Genomic DNA, 22,699 nt, shown 5'->3' with positions numbered 1-22,699 from the left:
GTTAGGAAAAAAGTTTTCTGGGCTCTCATGGCAGTTCTGCTTTACAGTGTGCCTGGATGTATGTATATATTAATATGTATTAGTAGACATCCCTATCCTAGAACTAGGAAGACTTGAGATAGAGGTTTCTATTGTTTCTTCCCATTTCCGCAGATGAAAGGAGCATAGCCCAGTGAATCATCTGGACCCACCCTTGTCATCTGTGCACATCCTAGGACTTCTACAAACTGGATAACGTGGCACTTGCTAGTTTTAAGGCTGGCATTTTCAAAAGGCAATATACTTAAAAATAACTTGCCATTCCATATGGCAACTGGTACATATTTGATAGTTAACAAACTTCAACAAGAGCACTTAATGTGTGCCCATTTCTTTTGTCAATGTCATAGGTATTTGATAACTCTTATCAATATGGGAAAAACATGGTACAAGACCTACTAAAACATGATTCATGTGAGCTATCAGATATTTCTTTAAAAACTGAGGATTTATGAAGCTGTGAAAATGTGGAAGAAATGAAAGAAATATGTAGTCAACATGGTAATAATTGTTCACCATTTCTGAACAGAATCACAGAATCACAGAATTGTAGAACAGCAGTGTTATTGATAGAACAGCAATGTTCTATCCAAAAATCACAACCTAAAAGAGTTAATACACGTTATGTATGAAATCCAACTTGAGCTCTATGGGTGGCACCTTTCGGTCACCTGGGTTCCACACAGGTAGCTGAACAGAATTAGGTTAATGCTCATAGTTCCCAAATAGCTTGTTGTGCAGGGACACATGTTTCTGAGCCAAATTGCATCATTTCTATGCAGATGTACCTTCACTTGTCAAAGGCTCTCTCTGAATAGTTGTCTTCATACAGCAAATTCCACACTAGGTATTATTTTAGAATCTCTTTGAAGTCACTAGTTACTCGTTTCCCAAAGCTCCTGTGGTTAAGGGCCGTCTCTCATTTTCCTGCTGAAATCTGTAACCTGCATTTTCTCTCTGGTGTTGTTGTTTTTAGAGTCCAGCAGTGTGATTCTAATTTAGTGTTCAATTCACATTAGACGTGTGTTTTACTTGTAAATTACCCTACTTTTCTAAAATCAGCGAGAGCAATAGTAAGGCATTTTGTTACCTGCTTATCATTTTGAGCAGCTGCATTTCAGCATAGGGGTTCTAAAAAGGCAGGTTTGCTGTTGGGAATAGTAAGGATAAAAGGAAGCAAGGAAGCCTAAAAATGTACAAATGAAATAAATTATCATCAAGTACGATCATGCAACAAATCACTTGGGGTTTAGATAAATGATTTATTATTAAATTCAAAACCTAATAGGTTTGTGTGTTCTGAATGTAGTTTATAGTGGTTTGTTTTCCACTTAATTAGAAGCCTTGCATTTCATCTTATTAATAATGAAAATCTTCTTGTCAAATAGTGTAAAATCATGTTGAACTAATATGTATATTTTAGAGGCAGAATAAATCCTCCCCCATTGCATTTCATATTATTTCACTGCATTATGCAAAGAAAAAGAAAAAAAAAAAGACATTCTGCTTTTAATTTTGCTAGTTCAAAATAAGGAAGCTCAATCTTTCATTCATGTTTGAGAAAGTCCAGAGCTGTAATGACGACGGTTCAATCTCTGTAGCCACTGTTTACAATTAAAGGGTAATTGTAAGCAGGTATCCAGAACACCAGGCCAATTCATCTCAATAAATAATAATATAAAGGATTATAATCAGTAATTAAAACTGATCCTGTTGTATCAGTTCTGTTGCAGCAGTGTAACAGTTAAGAAAGGGAACAGGCGCCAATCTGCCAAAGGAGATGAGGTTTGTATCCCGTTTGATTATCAGAGCTAGGAACGCATTTTCCATCACATCACAGCATTTGCACCTGCTTGTGCTGAGACTTAAAATACCAGTAGGCTAAAACATTGGTCACAAGCCTTTGATAATTAATGCTTTATCAGAAAACATCTGGCATTCTTAGGAATACAGGAGATACAGAGCATAGGGACCACTCATATTTATTAAAAGAGAAAAAGCAACCAACTGTTCAACAGAGCTCCAAAGCAGTCAGCCAGGTTAAGGGTCATGAAAATGTACTCAGATCTAAGTCCCAGGGTCAAATCATCACACCAGCTTGTTGCAGCTTTCTGAGACTCTAAAACACTTAGGAGCATACATGTCAGGCCAACAGGCTAGGGAACAGCACTAACCATTCAGCCAAAACCATCTGCTCCATGTACAGCCAAACTGACAAACGTGATGATGTAGTTCTATATGTTTCCCTATTTCCAAGCACATAGTTTCTCTACTGAACTACACAGAAGGCATGCCAGCAGACACAGACTATTGCCATTGACAAAACTGGTTTTATATTGTAGCAGCACTTGTTGGGAAATAGCAATCAGGCTGTTTCCAGCCTCTTGAACACACTTTTAAATAGAACAGCATGAGGGTGAGGTGCTGTGTCTTGGTCTAGGCATGGGGCAAGAAAGTGGGAATTGCATTTAATTTCCTAGTTGATACTGACTGGCTTTGTAGCCTCAGCTGAGACCCTTATTTCGGCCCTTCTTGGGCCAAAATGCTTCTTGTCCCTTACTTTCATTCCCAAAATTCCAGTTTTCTTCCATGTCACTGATAAATGCAGGCACTATCATATGAAATTAATCTGTAGGGGTCTTCTGCTAAAAGACAGTGTCTCTAAAGCATTGTTCTAAAGAAATTGTAGCACGTGGTATTATATGTGGAAGAATGCTTTTCTGTTTGAGGATACCAAAGATAATGCTGAATACTTTGGTTGTGTAGTCTCTTTGGGATTCTCACTACCTGCAAGAGCTGCTGAAGGATCGGGATGAACCTATCAAGATCTTAAAGTGCGATTTTCAGTGGGGTCAGTCTACCTGTGTGACTGGATTGAGTGTGGAGGAGTGCTGGTGCCAGCACAGGGAGGGGAGGGAGAGCACAGGGAAGGGTCAGCAGTTGGCTACATATGGCTCTGAAATCACTACCTGAACAGATCTAGGGATATGGAGACATTTTACATTGATGATTATTGCCTGAAAAGAATGTATCCAACCTTTTCTCATCTTATTTCAAAAAAATCTTGCCAAACTTGTTGAAAATGAAATCCATCGGGGCAGACAGAACTGATTCCAAATACGTTTGGAACATCACAGAGAGTTGTCTTGAAATTGCTACTTAGTTGAGGTATAACTCATCCTTTCAGAATAATCAATTAAATTAGAAAATACATGGGAATGCCATCATTTAAAATGATGTACTGTCAATGTTGAGTTGGAGGTTGTCCCAAATCTCCAATAACAATCCCTCTCGTTTTTCCTCCTTCTGTCCCCAGAATAGTGGTCTCACAGCAGGACTCAAGTGGAGGCCCAGGTTGCCCTGAGGACTCTGTGCACAGGGGGCTGCTCCCTGTGCCCGGGCCCCAGGAGAGCCCTGTGAGAGGGAGGATGCTGGTGCATGACCCACATGGGAGCACCAGCAAGCTGAGAGGTGGTGATTGCTGAAGGCAAGTCTGAAGCAGGCACTTCTGGGCAAACGTGCTGGTAACTCACCCATTGCACAGCTTGCATGCTGATCTGCTCCTCTGCTTCCTTTCTGGTTTTTCCAGAATTGGATGGATTTTTCAGATGGATTGATCCAACCTTAGGCAAGTGCTTCACTGCCAGAAATATTTCAAAGAATTGTTCTTCCCTTAGCGCCCATCCCAACCTTTCTAATTATGCATAATGTCTCGCTGAAAGCTTTCTCAAAAGGTAGACATGCCGCATAACATCTATTAGGTTGAGAGCCTGAAGACCAGAATACACTTGAACTGTTCATTGTCATTCTGGGCAATCCAAATTAAACATTCCTGGAAAATGCTGCACTCAGAAGAACAAAAGCTGTAAAACAATTCAACAAGTTCACAGTCCATATAACCACTGTGAGATAAATGTTTCTTCCTTGCACTAAGGATGGAAATGTTGACTTTATGTGAGTGTGGATTTTGAAACTGTGAACCCCGCACAGTGGTTTGTTCTCAGACCTTCAGCTCTTTGTCAATGGATTTCTCAGCAGGTCACTGCGTATAACTGGTTCAGACACAAGGTGGAGTTACGTTTTTCACTTCAGTGGTTCCTTTTGCAATTGTGTATTGAGGCACTTTACAAGAACTACCTGGGTAGGCAGCCCTGCACTGATGGCCTTACACCATCCCTGAGCGGAGCTGGTGTGATGCTGAAGCCTTCAGAGCTCTAAGCAACTCAAGCCACTGCTGAGAGCAGTTCAAAGGAGGAAACAAATACATCGCTCCTAGTTTAATGGGAGAACTTCTAGGAAGATAGTTTCTGAGCTGGAATTTGGCCAAAGCCTTGAGGTTAAAGAGCCGTCTCTTATATCTCTTGTAAAATGTTTTATAGGATCTTTACTGAATGCAAACAATTGTGATTGTGGTTTCATCTCTTCTGCAATGGGGAAGCAGCAAATGCTTGATTCTCTTCAGGAATATACTAGGCTGCCTACAACCTGGCTGGGCACTGAAAAACACACCCCAGAAACACCAGGAGTGTTTTCTGCACAGCCACGACCTCAATGTGGCTGACCTGTAGGAGGAGTAGCTGCCTCATTTATTAACCCTCATGTGGAGGCCAAGAAACAGCTGCTGAGCAAGTAAAGAAATCTTTAACGAACTGAGCTGAACTACACTGAATTCAAATCTGTTGGGTTTTTCATCCTTTTTTTTTAATCTCACAAATCTTTTGCAGAGTAATTTGAAAGACAAGGGATGCGTACCTCCTGCCATACGGATGGGGCTGCATTGCTGTGAGATGATCATGGCCATGCTGCTCACACCCATGTGCAGAGCTGCCCAGGTGGCACAGGTAAACCTGCTTCTGCTGCCTGGTACCCTGGAAACAGAACCCAGGTCTACAATCTGCACTCACATTTAGATACGTCATCTTGGGCTTTACTGATTAATTCCTTCATACAGGTATGCTTTGAAACATAACAGACATTCTGTATTGCCTGGATCAGATCTGGAGAGAAAAAAACACAACTATTTAAAAACATATATACTATATAAATTGAGTAAGAAACTTGCTTTAGTGCCCAGACTGAATCCTGAAATTCCCCAATGCCTTTCCTGTGTACAAACAGAGAGCAGAACCTGGGCAAGTGGTTGATTCTTTCAAAATGACACAGACCTGGAATCCAGCAAAATCAGACTCCTGATTTATATTTTATTTTTGGTACTTATCCTTCACTCTTGGAATAATTCTGCTCTCAGAATAATTTTAGATAACAAATGCAGCCTACAGTTTAGCATACTGCGACCCACTCTGGCTCCCAGAACCATTTCTCCTACCAATTTATTTCTCAATTGTTGGCTGTGCTCTACCTTTCTTTTTAACTCATTTTCTGCCTCTTGGATTATGAATTGCAACCTAGATATTTTTCTTAAGAACCTCTTACTTCTGATTTACTGTGCTACCCTAAGCAAGGAAATTGCTCTCCCATTGCAATAGAGCTGTAAGAAGCCACTAACGCTTTTCGAGAGCACAACCACACACAGGAGGATCATATAATTTACTTCGTAATTGAATGGTATATTCCTCAGCATCCAGATTTTTAGCTGTTGGGATTTCTTTTTTGAGATGATGTACCCTGCAGAGGCTGATTTATTAAATACATTTGGGGTGTGTTTCCCAAGCTCATAATAATGAACTGCATGAGCCAGTTATCAACAGCCAATGACCCTTCCAGCTCAGGATGATCCCTACTGGCCTTGTCCAGACTTCCCCCAGACCTGCAATAGGACCTTGGCTCCACTCCTGGCTGTGCCCAGGTTGGGCTGATGCCTCTCAGTGCTGCACTGTATTCCTCTGGGTTTGTTTCCCTTTATGCCGACCGGTCCTCGATTTGCCAATATTTTGATATTGTGTGAAAACAGTCGATAATTTGAGTTGTATGGTATAAGCTGCTATATAATACTGCATGTTATCACTTCTATGATTGCTATCAATGGTATTACAGTAAGAATTACCTTGGTTAAAGAAGAATGAATTCTTATAGAACCAGAATTGGATTCAGCATGCAACAATCCAACACCACGCATCATCCTGCTTGCCCTGAAAGACTGTTATGACAGATGGAGGCCAACGTCATGGACTCGGTGAACACCATGGATGTCCCATGGTCTACAGGGATGATATTTCTACGTGTATATCACAAAGCAGGAAAAGTGATGGTAATTTTGGGAATGCATGGAAAAGTATGGAATCTGCACAATGCCGCTGTGCTGCTGTACTGTCTGAAACAGTCTGACTCCATGCCAGAGTCCCATTTGCTTCATCTCAGTTTGGAGTGATTAAATAGGAGTTTGCAAAGGTAATGATCTTTAATCTTCTTTAATCTGAAGGCATTGTCTAAGCAGAACTGAGCAGCAAAGGAATTCCGTGTGAGAGACACAAATTTCGTTGCTCTTGTCTACCCAGATTTACATTGCCAAAAACAAAACAAACAAACAAAACCCCAAAAGTAACATGAGAGAGCGCTGGAGCCTTTGAACGTGTGCATTACAAGGGATGCAGAGAATGCATTTATGATTCAAAATCTTAAACAGCTCAGAAATAAATATGCTAAGTAGACGATTCTGTTTGCAGATGGTAATGCTGCCAGGCTGCCTCTGCTCAGCCGTCTGATCCTTCAGTGCCTGCTTTCCTGGTTCCTGGGGTCCCTGATTAAGAACTACAAGGTGAGGCGCAGTGTGTGGTTACCTGTGCACCTGGGAGGGCAGCTTGGTGGCTAAGCACAGATTCCGGAGGCTGCATCCAATACAATGTCAGGGGATTGGGAAAAAAGTAAGAAAAAAAAAAAAAAAAGGGCCCTGCCACCGTCATCCGCCCTTCACACACACGTCAGAGCTGCCGTGTGGCACGGATGGGAGAAGTTTATTTTGCAATGAGAGGGATTAGCATTCTGCTAAGGGCTTCTGCAAAGACTGGATCCAATTTTGAGAGCCTGTTGCCAATATTTGTGAGTCATTTCCTTGGAATCCTACCTTTGGTGTTTATTTCCCTTAGAAGGAAACTTGTAAAAGAATAATAATAGCACTCATTCTTCATGGAAAGCAGCGCGGGCTGAGCGGCAGACAGCTTGCTCTTTGTTCCCAAACACTTCTTGTTTGCGCTGTTTACCTTCTTCAGCAGACAGAAAGTGAAGGCGGCGATACAATTAAACTCCATAGACACCCAATTTGTGATGCCAGAAGGTAATGCAGCCAGAAGGCAGCCTTACTTGATACCTCTCTGAAAGAAGGAAAGCTGCTCTGCGGCTGGGGAAGCCCCCTTGTATGACACTGGGCTCTGCTGCATCAGCCTGGACTGAAGCTGTCAGCTCTTCTCTCCACCAGCAGGCACCATAACTGCACCCAGCCACTGTGCAGAGCTAAGTTGTCCTAAAGGTAACCCAGCAGAGGGGTGTCACTGCAGCAGCAGGAGCAACACTCACCACCAGGATGCTGAAGTGCTCTGCAAACCAAATGGAATATTTGGGGGAAGGTTCAACCTCTACTGCCACACCACCAATATCCGCCTCTGACACTGTGGGTCATAAGATAGAAGGCATTACTTTTGGAGCAGCCCTCATACAAAAGGAAAGCTCTTTCTATCAGTACACCTATGGAAACCAGAAACAAAAAAAAACACAACTGTTAAGAAGTCAAATAGTTTGTTTTCAGTTTTCCTCTGAAGATGTGCTTGCTAAAAAATTGGGGAACCTCGACAAATTGGGACCAAGAGACTTTGTAACATTCTTATGGGAAGAATCATAGAATCCATAGAGTTGGAAGGGACCTCTGAAGGCCATCTAGACCAACTGCCCTGCAATTAACAGGGACACCACAGCTAGATCAGGTTGTCTAGAATTCAACCTGTAAGAATTAAGAGAAATAAAAACGTGGGAGTTAGGAATGTTAGAGAAGTATTTGCTTGGAATTCCATATTGAGAAAGAGACATCAGAGCATCTGGGTTTGTATCCTTGAAATTGGGATGGAAGAAATTGAAGACACTTTTGAAACACTTTCATGGGAAGGCCATATCTTGACACTGTTCCTGATGTCAAGTGAATTCCCTTTCAACAGAGCAGTAGGTCCTGCCCCTGAAGAAAAAAATAAAACCCAGTGGATTCCTTGAATTGCCCTGGAGTGAGGGCCAAAAAGCACAGGGAAGAATGCTGGTGCTGGCACCGGTCTGTAGCTCATCTGTACCTCAGGAGGCTGAGGAGCAGCACTACCCCTGCCGGTGCCCAGATGCTGTTCTGCCAGTTCAAATCCAGCATGACCCATGAGCTGGATGTTCCAAGTGCTTTCCCCCCACCACGAAGCTGGTCCTTGCTGTCAGAGCCCTGATGCAGGGATCGCCTCTGGCTCTCTGCTTCTGCTCACTGTGGTTAGGCTACTGTGGTACACTGTGAGTCCCTGATCCCACAGTTTCATTCACAGCACTGCTGTGACTCCACGTGTACCCACATGACCAATGAGCATTTTAATCCAGGCCCTTTAATCTCCCAACTCTGTGACTTCCTCCTCCTCAAACTTCTGGCACATCAAGGCATGCTGGCCATGCACTCCCAACATCCTTCTCCCATCCACTGCTGCAATCAGAGTCTCTCCTCTCTCCTCAGGACAAGAGCAGTCATCCCAAGTCCATTCTCCACCCTTGATCCCATCAGACTAGCAGCATCATCTTAACAGGCATTTCATATTTGTTGGTTTCTTTCTTTTTTCTAGAGACATTCTGGATGTGCATAAAAAGCCCTTTTCACTCCATCCCATCAGGCTTGTTATATGTGAATGGCATCATTACAACTCTCTCATTAACATTACAATGGCTGCAAAGGAACACCCCAGCAAATGGAGTAGAGCAGTGACTGGGAGTAGTCCCACTGTGCAGTTGTGTGCTTGTGAAGCTGTGCACTGTGAAGTTGGACACTTCAACCTTGGGGCTGCTGTAATGCCTTGGCGTGTCAGAATGGCAGCAGTGGTGGTGGCAGCGGGTGCTGCAGCCATGTGGGCCTCCCAAATGGCTTTCCAGAATGGGACAAAGGCCCAAGTGTTGGCCTTTCACTGTGATTTTGTGTGGCGAATGCATTGTATGCACCAATGTGAATCTTTCACCCTTTATTTCCAGTGGTGTTAATGGCAATGGAACAATGCGTGTGCTGTTCTGCATAGTCTCACTGAATTGAATAGGATTTGGGATGGAGTCTCTCTATTGCCTACAATGACGTAACCCAAAGGGGATGGGTTGATGGGGGCATGATGGGCTCTGGCTCTGCTTGCAGCCCTGATCCCCACGTGCTTTGGCTGAAGCACTCAGAAGGGAACTGAGAGTTCAGCCCCCTGGCCCAGCATCACCCTGGCGTCACTCTGGCCTTCCCACATGGCCACAGCAGCTGGAGACTGGCGCTTCTGGAAGCCCAGTGGGCACGTGGAGCCCTTGGGAAGGCTGCTGCTCTGCCTGCCTGCAATTCCTTGGCTACACAATGGGGCTCATTTTGTAGCTGAGTGGCTTTGCAGAGCACGCAGAGACTTACCAGCTCGCTTTGGGATTTGGGCTTTATATTTTTTCCTCCTCGGGAAGCTCTGTTCTTTATGCCTTGTTTCTGTTCCATCTGAGCGTGCGGCAAATTCACACGGCAGGCAGCTGTCAGCGGGAGGTGGCTGCCCCGCCTCGGTCCCTGCTGTGCACAGCAGAAGCAGCCCGGCTGCTCTCCAGGCTGTCCGGAGCAGCCTCTTCTTCAAGACAGATCAGCAGAGCTGTGCAGAAAGCATCCCAACACTTCCTTCCTCCCTTCTTTCCCTCCCGTGTGTCTGTTGAAGCACAGAAGCACCCACTGGTGATGAGACATGTAAGAGAAGGCACAGCCAAAATTCTTGACTCCGATTTCGTTCTCATAAAACAATCCCACAAAGGGATGCTGAATCCATAAAGAAGAGGGATCCTGACCTCTCCCTGGCGCAGCAATCAGCTGCCCCCAGCCCTTATTCCCAGAAGGCTGGATTTCAACGGCTCCCTTTGGGCAGCTCCTTGTGCAGACTGAGGAGAGGAGCCCACGGGTGCTTCTACTCCTTGGAACAAGAAACACACGACCGCTCGGCGGCTCTCAGCAGCTCTCTTGGCCCTGCTGAGACTACCAACGTAGTCAGCCAGCGCTCCTCGTGCCAGCACTCCGCTGGGAACAGAAGGTGCGAGGGGTGCGAGGCCCACGCTGTGCACCGGAGCTGCTCATGGGCTCCCTATCCCCGCGTCCGCGGTTCTTCGCCCAAGGCACGGGCCGATGACGGCAGATGCCGACGCTGCGTTCCCCCCTCCCGCCGCGGTGCGTTTCCCGGAGCCGCCTGCGGGGCACTGCCACCTGCGCGGCCCCGTCCAGCCGCGGGGGGCCGAGAGAAGGAAGAAGAAGAGGAGGAGGAGGAGGGGAAGGGCCGCGCCCGGCTCATTGTTCCGCGGCCGCGCTCAGCCCTCGGCCCCGCGCGAAGTTCGCACCGCAGCCGCCCCCCGCCCCGCCCCGCCCGGGCCGCCCCCCCGGTGCCGCCAGCGGCGGCGCGGAGCCGCAGCCAATTTGGTGCCTGTGTTTTGCCTTGGAGGCAGAGCCAGCGCAGCCCGAGCGGGGCGAGTGGAAACAACTGCTGGAGTCTGTGCTCTTCTCCACTGGGAGGGAGGGAGGTTGGGAGGGAGGGAAGAAGGGAGGGAGAAAGAGAGGGAGGGAGGGATAGAGGAAGAAAGAAACGCGATCCCCGCCGCTCCGCGCCCTCCCGCACGCCACAACACACGCACCAGACCCGCGCCCGTCGGTGCCGGCGCGCCGTGCCAGCCGCAGCGGCGGAGGATGGGCAGCGACTGAGCGGGTCCGCGCCGCCGGGTGAGCGCCGCCGGGGCCGGGCGGGGGCGGCGGAGCGGGGCTGGGGGCGGCGGGAGGGGGCTCGGGGCGTGCGTCTGTCTGACATCCGCCGGTAGGTGCCTGCCGCGGGGTCGGGGCGGCCAGGAGGAGGGGTGCCGGGGCGCTCACCGCGCTGCTTCCTTGCAGGAGCCGGCGCCCGCCATGACCCTGGTGCTGCCCATGCAGCGGCTGGGCCGCCCCAGCGCCGCCGAGGGAACTGCCGACCTCGCCGCCTACCGCGCCCTCTGGGAGCCGCCCGCCTGCGGCCGCCCCGGCCCCGCCGCCCCCGGCCCCGCTCCGGTCGCCGCCGGTCCCCCCGCCGCAGGTAGGCGCCGCCGGGCGGGCAGCGGGCGGCGGGGAGCGGGGCGGCCCCGCGCAGGTGCGGCCGGGCCGGAGCGGGGCTGCGAGTCGCCCCGAGGGCGGGGAGAGGCCGCGGGATGCGCGGGGTCCGCGGGGCGGGCGGGCGGAGCGCCGCGTCCGGTGGGTGCTGCTGCGGGGAGACGTGGCGGGGCCGCGGCGAGAGGGGAAACGGAAAGTGTTTTGTTTGGAGAACGTCCGTCAAACCGCATGTCATTTGTCGTGTCTGATTTATTGCCCGCAGGATCGCATTACAGGGGAATTTCAAATCCTGCAGCGGCATCCAAGATCGCATACTTTAAAAGGAAATATGTGGAAGAAGAGGATTTTCACCCGCCGCTCAGCAGCTGCGCGCACAAAGTACGTTTCCCAAGAGCCGCTATTTTTACCCCGTGCACCGGGCTGGGACGCTCCTGCAGCCTGCAGCCTGCACACAGGCAGGTGGCCGGCACTCGCTGTGTACCCTGTGCTGTGGGCATCGTGCTGCCCGGGGAGCGAAGGCAGCCGTCTGAGCCTAAATGCTCAGCTAACTTTTTTCCCCAGGTTCTTTTGTCCTGGTAGTTCCCACACGTACAGAAGTAGGGCTGGAACGCCAGACGTGAGAAACAGAGTAGATAGGGCCCTGCTTCCCTGTGCGTCCCACACGTTCCCCTGCGGAGGACACACAGCAGGTTCCCTGCGGGCTGCAGAGAGCAGAGGGCTCGGCAGGCAGCGCCACGCCTTCCACGGTTAATACTGTTTATTAAAAAGCCAATAACTCTGAAAGAGCAGAATAGTAAAGAAAAGAGTATTTTATTTATTTTTTAACAAAAGCCATCAAGGGAGGGATTACAGCAAACACTTCCCAGGCCAATGAGTACCTAAACTGAAATCAGACTTTTTGGTGGGAGGTTTTGTGCTGGTATTGGTAAGGAGCTGAGCACAGGGGTGAGGATTTTGGGGACAGTGAAGGCCTTGGGGCACCCCGAGGCCCTGCACCCAAGGTACCTCAGTGCAGCCATGCACCTAAAGCTTTTCCAGCACCTCTGCTGCATCCCAGAGACAGCCTGAGTCGAGTAGGTCGTGCCAGTGCCCAGTGCCTGCCAGGACAGCATGCTGGGCCTGCTTGGACTCCATGCTGAAGAGGTACGGGTGGTGCTTCCCACATGCCTCAGGGCAGCCGAAGGAATTTCCAGCTACATCTAGCACTGGCTGGGAATAAGCCTTCAGCCAGCAGGTAGAGCAGAATGCTTGGTCTGCTTCTGGGGTGATGTGCACCTAGCATGGAAGGTGTCGAAGGATGCCCTCTCCCACGTGCTGCACCAATCTCTGTGTTCCGCCAGCTTTGTTCTTGGGTAGGTTGTTGGGTTCTGTATGGTGAAGAGGAGGAATGGTTGGTTACCTGTCCCCTTCTGGTAGTACAAGGAAATAGTACTTGGACATGGAACTGTTGGAGTGCATCTGGAGGAGAGCCACAAAACTGATCCAAGGGATGGAAGCACCCTTATGAGGACAGGCTGAGAGTTGGAACTGTTCAGCCTGGAGAAGAGAAGGCTCTGGGAGACTGATAGCAGCCTTCCAGTATCTAAAGGAGGGTCGTAAGAAAGAAGGGGACAGACTCTTTAACAGGGCCTGCTGTGACAGGACAAGGGGAAATGGTTTCAAACTAAAAACAGGGAAATTTAGGTCAGATATAGGGAAGAATTTTTTACAGTCAGGCTGGTGAGGCACTGGCACATGTTGCCTAGAGAGGCAGTGGATTTCCCATTCCTGGAGACACTCAAGGTCAGGCTGGGGGGGCTCTGAGCATCTGATTGAGCTGTAGGTGTCCCTGTTCAGTGCAGGGGAGTTGACCTTCCAACTTCAGTGATTCTACCATTCTGTGATTCTACTACAGCATGTTAACCTCTAGGCTTAATATTTAGAAAATTACTGTCTAACAAAGAAGAGTTTCAGCTGCAAACTTGCTTGGAAGCAGGGCCAATTTTTGCTTTTACGAGGTACTTTGCTGCTTCTGAGCCCTGCAGACAGGACCAGGCTGTGGAAAGAGCTGCAGGGCTGGGAGAGTTGAATGGATGTGAAAAGCAGCTGTGCTCTAAGCGCTTTCAGTCCTCATAGCTACGACTTCCACTCTGCAAAAATGCTGTAACCATGTGGGAAAGGGAAGAATGAGCAAGCCACAGATTGGGGGGGGGGAGCGTTAAAGCAGCCTGTCTTTGTGCTGTGCTTCTCTCCTCCTACACAAACCAAATTATTACTAAAAATGAAAATTAGTTAATGCTGCATACAGTAGCATGTGTTACCCCCTCTCTGTTTTGATTCCTGGGGCAGCAACTGCAGTGTGGAGCAGGGGCCCCCCAGGGCAGTAACCTGCTCCTGCTGCCAGCGCTCGGAAAGCGAGCCCCCGTGGGACTGCAGCAGGGAGAACCGATCTGTGGGCTCCTGGCCAGGATCCCTGCAAATCCCCGTCCTCTCTTTGTTTCCTGACCTTGTCCCTGCCTCCCCGCATTCCCACCGGTCCCATGGAGTGCGCGGTGTCGTGCACGGGCCAACAGCTGCTCTCCAGATGCTGTGATGCTTTGAGATGGTTTCTCCCTGCCTCCCTGTGTGTGTTCCTATATGTGAGAGCAGCGAGCGAGGGCTTGGCAAATGGAGACCTCCTCGCCGAGGGCCCCTTTCACTGGCAGTGGGTGAAATGTTCTGGCACTCATTGCTGGCTTCATCCTGCAAAGCTTTGCCTCTCCTTGCTGCAGAGAGGCTGCGGGAAGAACCTGCGCTTGGCTTCAGGGCTCGGTGGGAGCCCCACAGTGGATGGGAGTGGGTCCATTCACATCAAAGAGCCCCCATCACCAAAGCAAAATAGTACGACAATTTTGTTTTAACCCCAAATGCTGAGAAAAAACACGTTCCACATGGGTGTGCAGCATGGGAAGCTGGTTTTAGTTGCCTGAGGAGGAGAAGGAGAAAGGCAGTGGCACAGAATGAATACCCTGCTTCGTTTCTTTCTCTTGCCTGGAGCAAAGCCGGTTGACTTCAGTTCTGTATCTTCTGTCCTTTGTATTTTCAGACAATCTCGGTGTTTGAGGAACGAGCCCATATTCTTTACATGTCTTTGGAAAAGCTGAAGTTCATTGACGATCCTGAAGTCTACCTGCGGAGATCCGTCCTCATCAACAATTTAATGAAGCGAATCCATGGAGAAATCATCATGCAGAACAACTGGTGCTTCTCCGCATGCTCCTTTGGGGCTGCCTCGCCGCAGGAGTGGTTCGTGCCCCAGGACTGCCCCTACCGAAAGCGTCTTCGGATGGCCAAGGAGGAGTATGAGAAGCTCCACACATGCTGCTTCTATCAAGAATGCGGCAGTCACTACTTGAACCTTCCCTACTCGGTCAGTGCCAGCACAGAAAATACTTCTTCCTCCTCTCCCTCCTCCTCCTCGTCCCCCATTTCATTGCCGAGCTGTTCTCAGCAGGTGGATTATGACATTGGCAGTGCCCCTTCTTACAGGAGTGACGAGCAGATACCTGCAAGCGAAATATTTGTTACTAATGCCAGGCCTCATGCTAATCAGGACAAGGCCAAATTCACTGACGAGAAGGGCAGCGACGAACCTGAACGAGACAGTGTGCCCCTAAACTGTGAACCTGTAAGAGGCACTCATGCTTTTGAATGTAAAGGCAAATTTTATGACTATTTTGAGACTGGGTGTAATGACAAGAGTGATGTAAGCGAATCTTGGAAAAAATCCTTACGGAAAAAAGAATCTTTACCAAGTAATAAAATGTGCTGCAGCAAAGGAAGTAAAATATGAGGCATCTTTCTTGCTCCGTCAAAGCATGTGCGCTTGTCTATCAAATTTTTATTTTGAATGGATTTTTTATAGTTTTCTACAAACGATACAATCACGCCACAAACATTACGCATAGTTTTAAATGACTGGGGAGCAGATTGCGTAGCACGGTGCTCTGATGTGCATCAACGGGCTATTTATAAGTGTGGAGACTTCATAAAGAACACAGTTGTGTTGCCACTTAGCGCTGTAGTCTGTGCAGCTATGGTGTAGCTTTTGTTGCTGAAAACACCAATCAGCCAGATGGGGAAAACGTATCGTTGTATACATCGCCGCCCCCAAGAAGTCTGCCATTAATTAAGAAGAACCTCCATTATGTTTACGAAGGAATTAGAAGTCTGGTAAACAAATTGATGCTACCAGCAAGGGCGATGTGCTCCCTCCGACTCGGTGTTTGCTCTGACAAAGGACTGGCTACGGGGACTGGGTTATGAACCGTCCTTACGTGTTGTACTGATACTTCTGAACTCCTGGATTCAGCATCTTGTTCAACTGACAAAATGGGACATAGCATAAGGAAATAACCTGTTTGTGGGATCTTAACCAGAAAGACTACATGCAACTCAAGCACTTGCGCGTTGTCACCTTGGCTGTAGTAACTAATGGGGCTTGTTGTTCTCCAGGGCAGGTTTTTTTTTGGTGCCTTACTTTTTGTCTTAATTTTTGCCAGCGTGAAAATTAAGTATAAATCAGTGATACAGCAGGGATTTAACCTAAGCAGAAGAAAAAAATGCACAGGGTGGATCAACATTATTAGAAACCTTTAACCTTTGAAGTACTGAGTTCAACTTCCTATTCAAACATCTCTGTTCTTCCTTTTTGATGCTCAATTGCTTTTTGATTTGCCATCCTTAGGAAGGGATTTAAGAAACAATAGAGAGATGTCTCTTGTAAACAAGCATTCGATGCTTGAGTGTTTCTATGGCAACTGTCTGTTGCTGGGGCTCTTTTTTTTCCCTCTTCGTATAATGAAGTTCATGAACCAGTGGCATGTTTTATACTTTATTCTGTTTCGCATAATTTCTCTCTTTTAGATTGCAAAAGCATGCGGGAGTTTTCTATTACTTTTGCTGTTGATTTGAAAAAAGTCAACAAAAGAAAACAGAAAGCACAATGTTAATTAGTCAGTAATGTGGCGATAAACATGATTTTATCTGAATGAATGTAAGGCTTTTAATTTTAAAAAAGAACATTTTGGAGAAATGAGCTGAGGTTTCTGTGGCTAAGGACAACATTTAGTCATCCCTAGGTAGACTGTTTGCAGAACTGTGCTGTTGAAAATGCCCAGAAGATATTACCAGGATTGGAGTGAGCATTGTGAGTCCTGGATCTACCAAATTAATTAGTTCCCACAGTCCCCTTAACAACTGGCAGGATGTGCTCAGCAAAATAGCCACATCCAAGCCACGGCGAGCTCATAATAGCTGCCTGTTCCCACAGCATCGTGCGTCCAAGTGGTGTCTTCCCTTCTTGGTTCATGTCCAGAGGGCAAGATCCACCACAGTGCAGAGACCTCTGGGCTGTGATTTTTTAGGACAGCATGCACACCTCGCTGTCACATTTACAGTCTGGGCAGCTTTCATGAGTGAGTGCAGTGGTGACAGGGAAAATGGTCCATGCTTCTGAGCCAGGTGACCATAGGGGAATGTTGAAGACGTAGCTCAGTGCTAGCCTTTGTCTTACCACTGTTACCACCTTTGTGTTGGCTGCGTGAGTGGGAACTGGCAAGTTTGTAAGGGTCATCGTTGTGAAGAATGAGAGTCTAAATCTCACCTGATTTCTCCAAGACAAAAGCTTTTTTATTAATAATAATAATATTAAATATAGATCTCATTCATACAGTGTATGAGTAGGATCATCATTTAGACATTTGTCCACATGGACCAATTTTTTAAAAAAACCTGATTTTTCTTGTGTTATACCCAGATAGTCCAGTAACGTCTGCTCTTTTCCAATATTTGATAAACACTTGATGTTTTAAGCTTAAATATTAGATGCTTGTATACTAATGTGTTGTTGTAGTAAAGTGAGATTTCCTTGATATATATTTATTAAAATGACCAAAATTCATTTTAATTTTACATCTCCAATGGCTACTGGATCTTTTCCCCATGCTCCCCTCCCTTGCCCAAGGAAATCCCATTAATCCAATTGGAGCACTGCTCCAGTGCTGAAGAGGTTACACTGTGGTTGACACCCACTCCTGTAGTGGAGGCCAGGATGGAACTCAGCATCACCAGGTCTCAGAGACCATTAGGACAGGCTGAAGGTGCACCAGGAAGCAATAGGTTTCTCTGTGTTTAGCCAAACACTGCCCAAGGCAGAAATTGGCTAACAGTTTGCAGAGGGCTGAAAGCTTTTTGACTGTAAGAACAGCTTGATCTTCAAGAGCAAGCTTGCACATATAAGGTATGGCAGTTTTTGGATTGAATTTGCACCAGCTGAAGTGACATGAACTGACCACTGTAATAGCTCCTTCAGTTCCAAGCTCACATAGAAATGAATCCATTGTATCTCTGGGCAGTCCTACTGAGTGTCATCAAGCTCTGTAAGGGCTGAAATATTTCAGAAGGTCAGCCTAAAGTTAGGTGATCTTTCTGCCTTTTCCAGAGCTTGCCTCACAAAGATTCTGAATGTGCTGCATTGCACTCAGCACATTAAGTTACCTTGTTTGCTTCAGAAGAGTCAGAAGTATCTTGTGTTAGTAAAGGGAGTTGGAAACACCCCTTTTCAAGTGCCAGAAATGCAACAGCTCTTGAAAGGCTTTCTGACTTGGGCTAGTAGGGATTTTATAGCTCAGTTTTGTTTTGATTTATGGCACATGAAGAGTGCAAACCAGATTAGATAGGCCTTTTTCCCATTGCATGCTCCAATACTGGGAACAGTTACTATCACAGATTTACAAGAAATTGTTCTTTTCTAGAGTGATGTGAAGCCTTTCATCCATATATTCTGTGCATAACTACTATTAATGAATCATCCTGAGCTTGGTACCGGTCTATCTGCCTGAAGAGCTCTTTGACAAGAACTTATCTCCAGGGTGATCATTTCACTCCCTGCCTAAGACACTTTGCTCCTGCTGTTCAGCAGGCTAATTCCTGCTTCCATCAGTACTTCCATAATATACAGAAAACAGAACAAAAAAATGGTGCAAGGATTGCACTGTATTGCCAGGGAAAAGGATTTCACGTGGAGTTTTATTCAGTGAACGTGACTCAGAGACACCTGGCCTTTGTCCCTTCACGTCCCTTTCTCTGCAGCCTGGGAGGCGGGGGCTGCCCTCACCTCAGGGAGATGCTCAGGGCTCTCAGCAACGGTCCAGCTTTTTCCCAGCTGTGTGAGGCACCCCTGGGGCTCATCTTGGCTGGAGAGCTCGGCCAGGACATGCCAGAGAGGATCCCAGTGGAGATGGAAGAGAGGCATCCCATGTCACAGCCAAGCCGCTCCGCCGCAGCCGCCTGGAATACACAGTAATTTCCTGTGTTTTTTCAATCTCACTTTAACTTCTCTAACAGATGGGGAAAGATGACTAAACCGAGGGAGTTTACAAAAGTTCGTCTTGTGGTGTTTGCAAACTGTCTCTGTGAGGTCCATTTGCTGTAGTGTAAACACGGCTGTGGCAGGGTGCCTGGTGCCTTCACAGCAGCTAATCCTGCTCAGCTGAGGGCCGACCACGTGAGCTACAGTGGAGGGCCAGGTCTGTGTGGTGAAACCAGTACCAATCAGCCCTGGGCCTGAGGGCCTTAATATGAGGCCTTCACTCCTCCACAGAAAGCACAGAGCAGCTCTGGCTGGGAGACCAGATTGAACTCTGCACTAAGCTTTGCAAGAGGGAGCTGTGGTCAGGTGTAGAAGGCTGGATTAAACACCAGGGCTGTAATCATGCAAAAATGGCTGCACCTGGGGCTGTAGCTGGCCTATGGCTGCCCTCCCTACCCTTTAAATCAGGTGGAGGAAGTAGGCCTAGCCTTGGGGAAGGTGGAGTTTCAGCTCCTCTGCTTTGCAAAAGTGGTGCAGGCTGCAAAGTATGTGAAGCTTTCTCATCAAATACAGCTGGAAGGGCAGGTAAGCAAGTACTTTAACTTCTTTTAACATCTGTGCTTGAGTTCCCCTTCTGAGGAACACGGGCACAAGGAGAAGTCACAGATGTGGTCTGTGTGTGTGCTCAGAAGTAGGCATATTCAGCAGAAACAAAGCAAAAAAGAAAACCCCAACTAAATCACAAAGCAGTGAAATGCTGAATTTGAAAAACAACTTATTTTTTAAGGCTGGCAATTCCTCTCAATTAGTACAGCATCATTGTCCAATTTACTGCAGGGAGCATCCAATCCGTCATGCCAGGACTGCAGAAGTAAGATAAATGGCCTGTCTCATCAAGGTCACTCCTCTCGCTCCTACCTCTTGCAGTGGTGTTTTCCCTCTGGCACGGTCTGCCAGGCTCATCGTTCCACACTATGCGCTGTCTGCCTCCTGAAAGAACTGAAGGCTCAGGCAGTTGTGGAGGAGGTGACAGGATAGCAGGGCTCCCTAGGAGCCTGGCCTACAGCCACTAGGGCTCTGCTTATCCGGAAAGCTTGACGGCACTTCTCAATGGTGTTTCTACCCTCTGCTCATCCCCTCGTGTTCCTAATGCAGAGTTTTCACTCTTCTGTTAACACTGAAAATCCTAGCAAATTTCTTTGTTTCCATCTATCGCTTTTTGGGGACAAAACCTCCTATACTCACTGTGTGGCCATGTACCAGCCACATCCTCTCAGCCATATGGCTGAGTGAGGTTGCATGGTTTTGGCTTAAAACACAGTTGGCCTTTCTATTAGAAATCATCAGACAGTGTGCTTGTATTTTGTTGCTACCATTTAAGTGTGATGTACTTTCAGTGTGTTTTCCCCAAGTCTCCCTTCTGCGTGTCTCAACAAGTATGACCAAGATGACCTAATTTCTGAATTTCTGTAATAATTATCCTGAAAATACGTTTTGAATAATTTTTCAGTCTTTGGAGGCTGAATGTGCTTTGTTCCTTCTTTGACTCCTTTCTCTGCTTGACACCTTGGATTTTGGTTTACCAGGAGAGTAATTAGTGTAATGGTGGCAAATTTCAGTTTGTGTTTGCTGTGAGAAGTAAGATGTGTAATGTCAATACAATTGTGAAGTGTGCCTCCATTGTAGAATTGATCCAGCAGATAAACCTCAAAATAGTCCCTGCAGTTATCAGTCATGAGGAAAATCTTCAACTGCGAGTAAGGCATAAGCTCCTGTCAGATCACTTTCCTCATTCTGTGCAGGCTGAGGTGAGCATTTTTATCATATGAATTTACCCACTCCTTGTAAGCACCTCTTTTGCTAATTCTGAGGCTTAAGGATGATGGTGTAATATCTGCTTCTGAGGTACTTCACTAGTGACCGTTGCAAAACAGACATCCATCTAATGAACTTGCCCTGTGTTCCCAGTGGTCTTTGGAGCTGCTGGCAGTCCCCCTATGGCTGCTAAAGCTCCTTTCCTCTGAATATTTTTATGTGCTACCAATAAAATATCTTCTGAGGCTCTAGTAACATAAGACAGATCTTTTTTTACTGAATATCAACATAAGTGATAGGCAATCAAATAGGCAATCGGATTGTTCTTTTGAATTTAGATATATGAACCTTACTTTTTTAATACCACTTGTAAACTTAATTTAGATAATACAACGATGACATTTTCAGACTGTCATCAATATGACACCCACGCACAGAAAATCCCAGGGGGTACCAAAATTAATGATCTTGACCGAACCCACAGGGTTTGCCTGGGTGCTTTCTCACTTTGCCTCCTCCTTCCCCTTTACTCAAGTGCTGAGAAGACGTACGTGGAGGGGAAAGAGACCTGAGGGAAAGCATAAATCCTGGCAACCTGACTGTCAGGAGGGTATCATTTTTTAATTCCTGGTTTGCACTCCCAGTGGTAGTGAAGCTGAGATTTGGAATTGTTTTGTTCTACCTCTGCTTTGTTTATAGGTGCTGCAGTAGTGGCAGCCACAGCCCCTCTGGCTCAGAGGTAAGGGACCACGCAGCAGCAAGCTCGCCTGGAGGTTTTGTTCTCATTTGATAGGTCGCCCTGGCACTCATTGCAGGAGCAGCTGGGAAGGAATAATTAGCATAACAAAGAGCTATATTATAGTATTGCATTGTGCATTTGGAGCCTTCAGATACCTTGACACATTCAGTTGCTTGTTGCATACATCTGATTTCCAGGTGGAGCCAGACAAACACTAAATGAAAAAAAATAAACCCTTCACAGCTTAAAAGTGCACAGAATATGAATAATCCCAAATGTCTCAATGTTTGGGTGCGGCCATGCTGCAGGTACGTTCCTTTGGACTGGGTCACTGCATGGTGGCAAGGGGAGTGCAGTTCTCCCCAGCCAATGGGACAGCCCTGGGGAATGCAGGGCCAAGTCCTCCTGATGTGTTTGTGGGCACGTTGGTGACTTGTCCCACTTTAATGGTGTGAGGTGTTGTTACAAGCCCTGCCTGGATGTTCCTGGGCACGCAGCCCTGCTCTCCCTCCTTGCTTGTCTGCTCTGCCTGCGGCGTTTGCAAAACCTGTGGGTTCATGAGCTGCTCTGTGCTGCCTGCCTGTGCCGTGCCCACCTGCGGCCCGGCTGCCCACACACCTCTCCCTCCTTCTTACCCTTTTGCCTGGTTTTTGGCTGATGAAAGTTACCCTCCTTGGGAGCTGGAGAAATGCAGGAAAAAAAAAAGAAGCGAAAATATCCCGGGGAAGGTTTTTCAAAGCTGATCCTCCCCTGGGTCAGATGTCTGTCAGATGCGCTTGCAGCATCTCGCTGTCAGAAAGAGGGATTTAAAACCTAACCTGCAAATGCAGCTCTCCTGCCTCCCTCAGATTGAGAGTCCCTGGCAGGATGGGAGAACAAATCCCAGCTCTGCCAGCCCTGCAGGCACTCTGCACTGTGGCGGGGAGCTGTGTATGCTCTCATCCACTGTTTACTTCTGCAAAACCTGCATATGCTTCTCCTAGATGTTTGTATTCAACACAGCCTCAGCAAGGAGAGAGCTGTAGGGAAATGAGCAAAGAGCACAGGAGATCCTGCTGCTTGGTTGTGGTTGTGCATGGGTAGAAAGGCTGCAGGGCCTCTGCTGGAGGAAACAGGAGAGGGAATGGGCAGAAACATCATTGCAGTAACATTCTGTGCTTCTGAAATGGCCACGGTAGTTCTACAGAGCCATAACTCATACAGTTACTAAAAACACAATGTTGTTTAGGTCTTATGCCTTTGATAGTAATAATAAGGTTATCAGAGAAACATTTATCAAAACTAATGAGACTCTTTACATTTGAAACCCACTGCTGTTGTGTTACACCTCCCTGCATAAGTGGTATCTAAAATAAGAGTTGCTGCTGAAGGAGGTTTTGAGAGGGAAAAATGGCATAGGTCTGTTCTTTTGTTTACTTCGTGTGCCTGACAGCCCCTAACAGCCGGGTTCTGCGCGCTGCCTGTGCTGACTGCCAGTCAGTTTCTGACATTTGTTTGAGCCTTTCGCATAGCAGCAGAGAAGGTGGAACTGTTT

General features: G+C 47.3%; 2 protein-coding genes across 2 annotated transcripts; one reads left to right on the top strand and one right to left on the bottom strand.

Annotated features, from left to right (window-relative positions):
* Positions 1 to 2,005: 2,005 nt before the first annotated feature.
* On the bottom strand, positions 2,006 to 11,594 carry LOC146544896 (uncharacterized). Its single transcript, XM_085217399.1, has 2 exons — positions 10,009 to 11,594; positions 2,006 to 9,895 (listed from the first exon to the last, which is right to left on the bottom strand). Exon 1 carries the CDS (start codon positions 11,592 to 11,594, stop codon positions 10,299 to 10,301), a length of 1,296 nt encoding a protein of 431 aa, XP_085073525.1. The 3' UTR covers positions 2,006 to 9,895; positions 10,009 to 10,298.
* SERTAD4 (SERTA domain containing 4) lies at positions 11,105 to 17,212 on the top strand. Its single transcript, XM_085219316.1, has 3 exons — positions 11,105 to 11,267; positions 11,544 to 11,659; positions 14,346 to 17,212. The coding sequence occupies exons 1-3, from the start codon at positions 11,105 to 11,107 to the stop codon at positions 15,090 to 15,092; spliced, it is 1,026 nt and encodes a 341-aa protein (XP_085075442.1). The 3' UTR covers positions 15,093 to 17,212.
* Positions 17,213 to 22,699: the final 5,487 nt, after the last annotated feature.

This window comes from Meleagris gallopavo, chromosome 2 (assembly GCF_905368555.1).
Source record: "Meleagris gallopavo chromosome 2, MGAL_WU_HG_1.1, whole genome shotgun sequence".
Classification (NCBI taxonomy): Eukaryota; Metazoa; Chordata; class Aves; order Galliformes; family Phasianidae; genus Meleagris; species Meleagris gallopavo.
This window is presented reverse-complemented; position numbering and strand designations above follow the sequence as displayed.

Excerpts from the sequence above, each read along its gene's own strand:
- SERTAD4 (XM_085219316.1), top strand. The coding sequence starts at position 11,105 with ATGACCCTGGTGCTGCCCATGCAGCGGCTGGGCCGCCCCAGCGCCGCC. Across the intron at positions 11,268-11,543 it reads CGCCGGTCCCCCCGCCGCAG|GATCGCATTACAGGGGAATT; the intron begins GTAGGCGCCGCC and ends TATTGCCCGCAG. Across the intron at positions 11,660-14,345 it reads TCAGCAGCTGCGCGCACAAA|ACAATCTCGGTGTTTGAGGA; the intron begins GTACGTTTCCCA and ends TTGTATTTTCAG.
- LOC146544896 (XM_085217399.1), bottom strand. The coding sequence starts at position 11,594 with ATGCGATCTTGGATGCCGCTGCAGGATTTGAAATTCCCCTGTAATGCG.